Source organism: Chaetura pelagica, unplaced genomic scaffold, assembly GCF_000747805.2.
Source record: "Chaetura pelagica isolate M959 unplaced genomic scaffold, ChaPel_1.0 scaffold213, whole genome shotgun sequence".
Lineage (NCBI taxonomy): Eukaryota > Metazoa > Chordata > Aves > Apodiformes > Apodidae > Chaetura > Chaetura pelagica.
In genome coordinates, this window is record NW_009952597.1 from 1,335,918 (window position 1) to 1,346,046 (window position 10,129).

The following is a 10,129-nucleotide window of genomic DNA, read 5'->3' on the forward strand; positions in this document are numbered from 1 at the left end:
CAGGAATGCAGGGCTGCTGGGGAAGGAGGCAGGTGGCAGATGCAGGAGAGCTGGAAATGAAGCAGGACATCAGGCAGGCCAGCCCCTGCTCTGCCTGCAGACAGCCTGTGCTGCTGCCAAAATCATTTCCTGCCTCTGACAGAGTGAGGCTTCCCTACATGGGCTCAGTTCTCTGCCTCCACTGTACCAACAGGGCACTTCTACATTTTACAACTGGAAACTATTTGTTGTAATCCTGGCTGAGGACTCTTTGCTGTGAGGCAGTTCTTGGTGAAAACTTTTGCTGAATATGCAGAAATAAACTTACAAACATCTCACTGGCCAGAATAATCAACTCTAGGGTAAAGGAAAACCACAGAGAGTACAGAGGACAAATCAAGCTGTAAGAAGAGAAGCTGATTATTTTGCTGGCTGCAGAGTACAGGTATTTCCAAGATAGCAAAGCACACGTGGGAGTCATCTATAGATATCACATGGCTAATCCATACCCAGGACAGAAAGAGATGACTCCTTCAAACCAAAACAAAGGGAAAGCAAGCACTGATATGCAGGATGTTTTCAACTTACCAAGTGTGGGCTTTTGGAAGGTTGTCTGTGTTTGCATCTATTAAATGGATGGTAAACAGTCTGGGTCCTGCAGCGCCTGTAGAACCTTGCAGACAGACATTCTAGTTACTGCACTTCAACAAAACATCACTCATGCACACAACTTTTGCTACTTATCAAAAGGCAGGAGAGAAAATGAACAGTTCCAGCTGCAAACATAAGCATGTCACAGGCCAAATCTGTATATCAGATCTGCAGCTGATGAAGGATGGCAGAAGCAACAAGGCTGTTCAGGACAATTTGCAGACTGGTACTTTGGAAAGCTGCTAAGTTTTATATTAACAAAATTTACACCTTCAAAAGTGAAAAGACTTCAGTGGAAAAAGGTTTTCCTTGTAAAACAGATCGATGTATTTTAATTTGAGTATTAGTTTGCTGTCAGCCAACAGGTGAATGTTATCAGGGGAACCACAACAGCCTGGGACACTGCCACCTTTTCTGGTGACAAAACCTGCAATTTCCAGGAACTTGTTTTCGAGGCTAATGGTTTGTTAACAGACAATGAGGGGAACTCACTTTTCATGGCTCTATAATCAAGGATTTTAACATCAGTCCACAGAGTTGTAGGAGACTGACAAGCTAATACTGTCCCCAAAGCGCTACACAATGGCAGACTGACCAGCTTGTATCACTATCAGCACCAGCTCAAGTGTTCACCATCAGCAGAGCTGCTGACAAACGGAAAGCTGCTCTTGGGATCAAAACTTTGCAAGTGCTTGAGTTACCCTTGATATTTTACAAGGGGCCAGTAAACACCACAGGATTTTTATCTCTGCCCCCCCCCCGCCCCGAGCAACTCGGCCTCCACATCAGTCACCTTGTAAAGCCTTGAAACCTTGAAGTGGGACCCTCGTGGAACCCGTCACGAACTGCAGCAGCCTTGCCCTTCTTTCCTCATCAAATGTTTCCACTGCTTGCCAGAACCACTTGACAATGTTGCTATCTGCCATGCAGTGCTTGAGACGTGTGTTTGACTTCCAGTCGTTCAGGTCTATCTTATCCAGGCCTCCTATGATGAGCTGTCCAAAGATGAGAAAAACGCTTTAACATTCACAGTCATTTCAGGTTTGCAGCTATAAAAACACACCCAACTGTTTCACTAAGCCTGGCATTCTTTTATGTGCTTGATCCACCTTTTTGATGCATGGTAATGCTCCAAAACAGTTCAGAACAAGCAGTAAATCTCCCCAGTTAAACTGCAGTGAATCTGAGGCCAAGGAGTACACTGACCAGAACCAGAATTTCCACAAGAAATTAGAATCAAAAGACCATTCAAGACCTGTTTTTTTAAAATCTATGCTACCTGAAGAGCACAGCACATCTTTCTGAGGGTACAGCACATGCTTAGAAGATGACATATCATCTCCTGCACTACAAATCATCATCATCCTGATGCAGGTCTGTCCTAGAGGTGCCAATACCAACCATGACAGAATCCTCCTCAGTTTATGGTAACACAAACTGTCGGTTTGTTGTTCCACAACCCACAACAAGCTACAGAAACTCTTCATCTATTTTTTGATGTCTTTTGTGTGAGGCTTTGACACACCCCAGACATATTACTCCAGTGTCTTTCCCAGACGACACCAGGTTGCAAAATACTGTGAAAGGAAGTCACTGCTGGCCATAAATCTAACCACTTCCCCTGGCACCAATAAATGGCATAGAGAAAACTTCACTCATAACAAAATGTGCATCATATTCTAAATTTCCCATAATACTCCATAGTGAGGCTCACATTTCTGAGCTACCATTTAGCAGCTGCCTTTTTGTGCTACGAGGACAGCACCCACTCACACTCATGTACATTATTAGGACAGCTGTGACTGTTCTGACTCAGAGAGTATTGAAATATTGAATGGATTTTTAATCTGCCTTTTCAAGCAACCAGCAAATGGAATGCAATAACTTCATGGGATTAATCACTATCCAGGAACAACCAGCACAAAGCTGGCACTTCCAATACCACAAATGGTCTGTAAATCCACAGGTCGACTTACTTTTCCAAAAAGGCAAAACCAGAGGAAAAACTGCTACAACACAAATGGTTTTACAGGGCAGCATTCTGCACCTCAGGATTAAATGAGAAGATAAATTAATTTCTTTCCTCTATGCTCCATATGTCTATTTTAGTTGCTGTAAACCACACCCTGTGTATGTACAGGAAGAGCCACCTATGAAAACAACCTCTGGAGAACACAAGTTCTGGGGTAGGTAACATGTTAGGTCTTGCCAGCAATTCCTCAGACTTGCAGTGCTCCCTCCCTGCCCAGACCACCCGCTTTGAGCATTAGTCCTTGGTTAGACAACAAGGTCTTCCCCTGTTTAAGTAGCTGTCTCAGTGTTAACCTAAAGAATGTCTAGAATAAACCAAAAAGGGTTTGCTTAAACAACTACACAGCTTACTGGTACCTACACTGCCATAAGTTTTGTGGGTTTGTTTTTCCTGTGTTTTGTTTTTTAAGATCAGTGCTTGATTGTGGATCAAAGAAATTACAAAATAATGTTCCATGTGGATAAAGCATATACCTCAAGTTCCTTCTGGTCAAAAGGCTTAAGGAGATGTTGAGGAATAAGTTCATTGAATCCTTTCTGCAGAGCCAGGAACTGTGCCTCTATCCCTCTCATAAATCGCCAGTTTACATACAGCCTGGGGGGGAAAGAAGAAGTCAGGGGTGATGAGCCAGGTAGGACTGGGCTTCTAGAGCTGAGCTGGAACAGGCTCCTTTTAAAGGCTAACTTGTTTTAATCTACACATTTTGTATTCTGAGAGAAGTGCTTATCAGTTCCTTTTTCCATCAACAATTAACTACTGCACCATCAACACAAAAAACACAATTTACATCTTCATCTTCCCAGGTGTAACAGGGCACTGTGTGAAAATGCTCCTGGCATTTCTGACTCAGTTATTTCCCCCTAAAATACCTTGTTCATTCGTCTCACTATATAAAAACAATTCATCCTTCTCCTACTTCTTTCCACTCCATTTTGCAGAGCATCTTTTTGATCTGCAATACCTGACATATTCTTTCTTGTTCTCTTCTGTCACTGGGATATTCCTGCCATTAGGTTTGAGTTCATGCTGTAAAATCCTCCCAAAAGCGTTGTGTTCCACACAAAATGTATGGTCCAGAACTGGGGTGATGTCGTTCTCTCTGGCAATGGAAAGACAGAGGGTAAACCCGCTTGTTTGGATATGTTGATAACTCTCAGTGGTGATGCTGAAAGTTTGTTATTAGAACATGTAGTCTTCAGAATAAACCCAGTAACCAGCCACCTGCATTTTAACCACTAGAGGAGTATTTCCACAATCACCATTTTCTAGGTAGGTTAATGCATATTGAAGAGTCTGATCAGATTTGGGCCATACATCTGATTTTAGTAGTGCTCAGGATAATGAATAAAACCCCAGATACAGAAACACACCACACATTTATATATCCAGCAATAATCTGATCTGCTGCCAGGTATTGGTGTGAAGTACAGAAGAGATCACATGCAGTGAACTTCAAAAACATCAGTAACTTTAAATACAAAATTCAAAACAGCATTTAGGAGAAGAAATTGAGATACTGCAAAGCAGGGAAGGGTCCCAGAGCTAGAATGAATGTTGAATTTTGTTCTGAACTGTCAATGTGTAGAAGCCCAAACTACATCAATTTACTTCCATTTTCATCCAAGCTGGTTTACTTTTAAACAAGGCTGTATCTCCCCTCAGAGCTCTTTCCTGAGTTTGGATTGTGATACTGTGATATTTTACCAGCCCCATGCAATGTTTATTATCTCCTTTGCTGCAAGGAGAGCTAACACAGAGTTTGCAATGAGAACTTTTCCTCAGGTACCTTGAACTTTTTGACATATAAAGAGTAGTTTAAAAATTTGGTACAGATCTCCCCCGTTGAAAGATTCTTTCAATCATTTCTCTATTGCCAACATCCTGTGCCCCATCTTCTCTCTAAAGAGGCAATTGATACATACAGTACTTACAAAATCCAGACTAAACTTTTGTGTAACTCTGGGTCAACAGATTCCAGATCAGAGAGCTGAATGGGCTTCCCCAGAAGCTGTTTGTAAAAGGGAACAGTGAAACCCCCGTTGATATAGTGTCCATGGAACACAGCCAAACCCATTATCCGACCAACAAAGTGGAAATAAGACAAGTGGTCCTGGAGGGAGAGAGGAGAGAGGATCAGGCAGTGGGAACAGACTGACATCTTGTGGTTATATCCTTGCTATCAGTTGTCTGCAGTGGAAGTGATCTGGGCAAGAGGAGCCAGAGGTTTTCCTTATCACATAACCAAGAACTTAATGATTAAATGCCTCAAACAAGTCTCTGTGCATTATTTGACTAATAAAATGGTCCTGACAAATAAATAAGAATCTGCTAGACCTCCCAAAGAGCAAAATTCCTCACAAGAAAATCCCAATGAAAACCACAGAATCCAAGATATGGCAATTCCAAACAAATTTGTTTAGTCTTTGTTTGAACATCAAAACCTTTTTGCTCTTGAGGAAGCAGGCCATGTGCTCCCTTCCCTCATGTCTTTCATGTTGCTCATAAACTGTCTTTGGAAAACAGAGGCCTGAGATTCTTCCAACCCATCTCCCCCAGCTCACAGAGCAAATGTCAGGAAATGTCACATCAAGAAAAATTCCCCTGTGCTAGTACAGAATTGCTGCTCTTTTCAGGATCTGCATCAATACAAATCCTGCAGTAAAAAAAAAGGCAAGCACAGCAGATTTTTGAGAAAGGGCAAGCAAGGCACCCAAGCCCCAGACCACGGGGTGCAGCCTGCTGAGGGTGCAGTGCTGTTTACACAGCCACTGGGTTCCCAGGGAAGACGAATTTCACCCACTTGTGTCTTCTCAGAATCACTGTGCATCCCAGCCAGCAGCAAGGAGTCTCAAAGAGATCAGATCCTTACCAAGGGATCCCTCTTTTCTCTTGTTTTTCATTTTTGAACGAAATCCCTTCGTTCACACCACATCAATGCAAGGCTCATTAACACATTCTTGTTCTGATTTACCCTTCAGTTTTACACTCTTGGCATGGAAGCAGCAGCTACAACAAAACACTGCAGGGGACCTCTGTTAAAGTAGGTTCATTGCTCAGAAGTTACTACTTACAGGATTGATAGAAGAGTCTGGATTGATTTGCAGCATGTAAATATTATCTGTGGAGTACTGGAAGAGTCCATAGTAGGGATTCAACATTTCATGGCACAGTAAATACAACCATTCTCTGTCAAAGTAAAAAAAACAAACAGTATTTTAGAAGGGTGCAACTTCCACTTAGGTTTCAGCCACACTCCTATTGTGATAATCAAACTAATAATTAATTATGAAATGCCTGTTTCAAAATCAGATCTCCTTGTACCACGCTAAATTTGCAGAACAAAAAGGTGTGTATGGAGTGTCTTACTCCACTCACAGGCAGATCTGTTCTAGTTTAGAAGTACTGAAGGGATCAACACCAGTTACAGAAGCTACAGCAACCTGCTGGACGACACCATCAACAAACTGAGTCTGAACATGATCCACTCAAAAAAATCTGTACTGAGATCAGATATTTGGAGAAGAGATCTGCTCCTCTGCAGCCTGGACAGTATAAGGAAATATTAAAAACAATCTATTTAAAATCAGCTCAGTCACTGGAGGACTTTAGAAACGCTGGTTCTCTGCAAATGTTTGATGCCTAAAGAATCAGCAGAGCCCAGAAGGGGCAGAGAAAACAAACACGTTATAAGAGGAGGAGTTTCAGGGCAACAGGATGTTTCAGAATGTTTCAACTTCTTTCCTTTGTCCAGTGATGGGTCACTCAAAGACCCTTAAGTGGGTGATGCAGCTTTTGTGGATTTGAGGAATCTCTGGATGAATTTACAGGATGCAGCTCAGCCACTGCAAGGATGAGTGTGTGGCAGTGATGTTAGGTGATGTTACAATCAACTCCAGAACTTCAGATCTGATGTGACCACAGGGGATCACTATTCCTTTTTAGGAGGCAGCAAGTCTTCCCTCAAATTTTAGTCTTTGTTTAGGATGAGTTCATTTCCACTCCTGCTCCAACAGATCAGAGGACTCTCCTGAATGTGGCTGAGACAACAAAAAGGAACCCCTATCATCTTGCAATCCACTTGCTGGAAATCAGATGGGAGTATTTAACAAAACCTTTATTGTGATTTGGATTTTACTTCAGAGTCTATATCCTTCTTGAAATATGTCACAATTTGAGCTCATCTCACTTTGAGACTCATGAAATTGGAGGCTGTGGCTGGGATCAACACTTCTGCAATAAGATCAACTGCCAGTCCCTAAATAAGCCTTTTACTGGGCAATGGGGCTAAGAACAAGTACCTATAGAGATGAGAGGAAAGAGCAACACCTCAATCTAGTGTGAATTCCAGTAACATTCCAAAATACCAGAGTCACTTAGTGCAAGCCTTTGACAGCTGGAGGGGCTGTGGGACACCGGTTAAATCACATGCTTCCCCTTTTTTTTGTCACCATGACATCAAGGCTGAAGCTACAACACCTACCTATAACCTGGATCACAAACAACTTACCTGCACCAGTGACAGACAATTTGAAAGGGAATATCAGCCACAGGTCACTGTAAGGACAGTTTGACAGTTAAAAAGGTGTCAGACTCTGGATCTCACCTTGCTACTCCTCCATAATCCAGACCTTCCTCTCCTCGAAATTTCACCATAAGCCTCTTTTTCAAATCCTTTGGCCTCATCTTCATTATCTGACGATAGGATTCCTGCAAGTTTTACAGTTAGATATTTTATTTCCTTTCTATAATGAGTCTGCTAAGATGTCTTATTGCAATACACAGCTTGTTACTCAACCACAGAAAACATTAAAGTAAGAATCTGAAGCCAATTCCAAAGACAACTCCACACTTGATTCACTACCTCTCTCATGAAGCAAACTTGCTTTAATCAAAGATAAGTTTTAATTAATTCTTGAGTGACAAAAGCTGTTATGAACAGTAGAAGGTAAATCAAATACCTCAAATATTTCCTCCCTGGATACTTCAATGCGACAGTGACCAGCCTGTGGTTGCTGAAGAGAAAGCTCATGTCTAAGAACTTTCAACTTCTGTACCAAGTCTCTTTCATATCTCTGTGCAGGCAACTCTTCCCCATCTTCTAGTGACCCCTCGTTGGGAGCTGGCAGAGGCTGCTGGCTGGGCTCTTTTAGCTGGCATTGATGGCTTTGAAAGAAAAGTAGAACACTTACTCAAGAAGCATATCAATAAGGAGTATGTAATACAATGGAAGAACTCTTAAGAGGAACATGGAATGAAATGTGGGTTCAGTTGGGCAACTTCTATAGCATCATTACTCTACATTCAGGGATGTGAGGATTACAGATATTTACATTAAAGAGTTTCAGCATTTTTCAGCTCAGTTTTGATATGGCATTACATTGTGGAAGGTTGTGGAGCATGATCACTGAGAGCTGACTGGGCAGGAATTAAAAAGTTGGAATGGTATTTCTCCTGTGTGGACACAACTTTCAAGAGTCTAACACAAAAAGAGAATTCTAATGAAAGAAATAACAGCTTTTTAAGTGGAACCATCTAACAACTGAAATGAATTTTATTCCAGCTCAATGCAAAACAAGGCTGGGGATTCTGAGACAGTAAAAGTACTACATCTATGATTATTAAATACAAAGATGTACTTGTCCCAAATCAGTTACAGCTTCATCCATTCAACTATCCTTATTTATTAGTCCTTTATTTGGGTTGTAGAGCAACGATTTTTTAGCTTCAAGCACAGACAACTGAGATCCAGGAAAAAGTCTGATCTTGGGCACAAGAAGCACTGCCAGGCAGTTCCCAGGGTCAGTTCTCTAATAGCTGAGCTGCCTTTGCATGATGCAGAGCTTGAGCTTATTAAATCCTGCTAAGCCCAAGCAGGCTTGGGCACAGCACCAGGTGAGCAGACTCCAGCTGGCTTTACCCTCCTGCTGCCTGGAGCTCAAAGGAGCACGAAGCCAGTCCAGGTCTAGCAGGGCTAGGACAGAGGTGGAACTGGTAATCCAGACAGGCATGAGCTGCCTGCTGTGGAACTGCCTGGCAGACCCTCTACCCCACACCCCAGCAATTCCAGACCTGCAGACTTGGTCCAGCACAGCTTGGGGCAATTTTTGTCATACCAGCTTAATGATATCTGTCTTGTGCCAAAATAAGTGACCTCTCCCTTAAACCTGAGGACTGCAAAGCACAGTAAAAATATTTTTGAAGAGTCTGTGCAAAAAGCTTGGATAAAGCCAGCACTGAGAAGCAATGCTCAGACTTTGACTAGAGCATTGCTTGCATCTGTTCCCCAGTATCATGATCATGCAGTTTTTTCAGCCCCTCATAATTCCCAGACTGTAGTTAAAATTGGACAAAAATAAAATGTTTTTAGAATCCGAACTTAAGATTAATCATGTATAGGGCAAGGTTCGTACTTCATGATGTGATGTAGTCGTGGATCTGTGAATTGTGTGGTTCTGTTGTTATGATCTACAAAATATATTCTTCCTGAAACTGTACTTCTGACTTCCCAACCTGGAGGCAGGGGTCCCAGTTCCTCACAGTTCACACTGTTAAGGTCTCTAAGGAGAAAGGCAAACAAGAAGTTAAAGAGGGTGGAATCAATTTGGTGCTCAGTAGTTCTAAGAATCTGAGGGAGAAGGCCAGAACAGCTGCTTTGATGCTGTCTGTTGCTAAATCAAGTGTCCTCTGGATACCTGGTTGGATTAATCCATGGCCCAGGGCTAAAGACATGACTCTATATTTCCTTACCTAAATCTAACCATGCACCATCAGTATAAATGAGTAAACCAAGAGGCTTTAGAAAGGTAGAAACACTTTGTACACCAAAAGCTTCATTAGTGTCAGAGTGAGCATAAGCTAGCAGGGGATACACAGGCAGACAGACAGACAAGCCTTTGTTAGGCTCCTTAAAGAAGATTATGGTCGTAACCATTTGTTTTAATCAGCTGTGCATCTGAAAGTACTGTAGAGATCTGATTACAGCAAGTTTTAACCTACATCTGTGCTAAATGGCCAGGTTAGGGTTTTACACAGCAACTCAGCAGTAAGACAGCCACTTTTGACTAAAGAGTGACCTGTGACTCTCAAGACACTACTGGTCCTGAAAGCTTGGCTCTAAGATTTGTGGAGAGAAGCAGAGCTACCTTGCATTAGACCAGCCAGCATCACAGGGAGAAGAGACCAGGCTTTGCACACACAAGCCTGACAAGCAATATGAAGAATTGAGCACTGTCATTTCTTCTTCCAACGGCACCAGCTAATCTAACATCAGCTATTTTTGCTCAGCTTTATTTTTCATATCCCTCCATATACTGGGGTTTTATCAACACTTCTGCCTACACTACTCTCTATCATTTTTCTAATATCCTGTATCACATCCATGCACAGCAGAAGAGCTACAGCCTTTGTATTGCACTCTGTGCAGGTGGGTCAGAGAAACAGCCCAACTGCAGAGCTCCTCAAGAAAGA

At 42.2% G+C, this 10,129-nt stretch overlaps 1 protein-coding gene across 1 annotated transcript in view; it reads right to left on the reverse strand.

The window, feature by feature from the left end:
- SMURF1 (SMAD specific E3 ubiquitin protein ligase 1) overlaps positions 1 to 10,129 on the reverse strand; it is a 29,668-nt gene that overhangs the window by 372 nt on the left and 19,167 nt on the right. The window contains exons 9-17 of the mRNA XM_009993720.1: positions 9,073 to 9,219; positions 7,621 to 7,825; positions 7,266 to 7,369; positions 5,734 to 5,848; positions 4,594 to 4,772; positions 3,624 to 3,761; positions 3,136 to 3,256; positions 1,424 to 1,625; positions 568 to 643 (exon numbers count right to left, since the gene is read on the reverse strand). Of these exons, the coding sequence (XP_009992022.1) occupies positions 568 to 643; positions 1,424 to 1,625; positions 3,136 to 3,256; positions 3,624 to 3,761; positions 4,594 to 4,772; positions 5,734 to 5,848; positions 7,266 to 7,369; positions 7,621 to 7,825; positions 9,073 to 9,219 (1,287 nt within the window). The remainder of the gene's footprint in view (positions 1 to 567; positions 644 to 1,423; positions 1,626 to 3,135; positions 3,257 to 3,623; positions 3,762 to 4,593; positions 4,773 to 5,733; positions 5,849 to 7,265; positions 7,370 to 7,620; positions 7,826 to 9,072; positions 9,220 to 10,129) is intronic.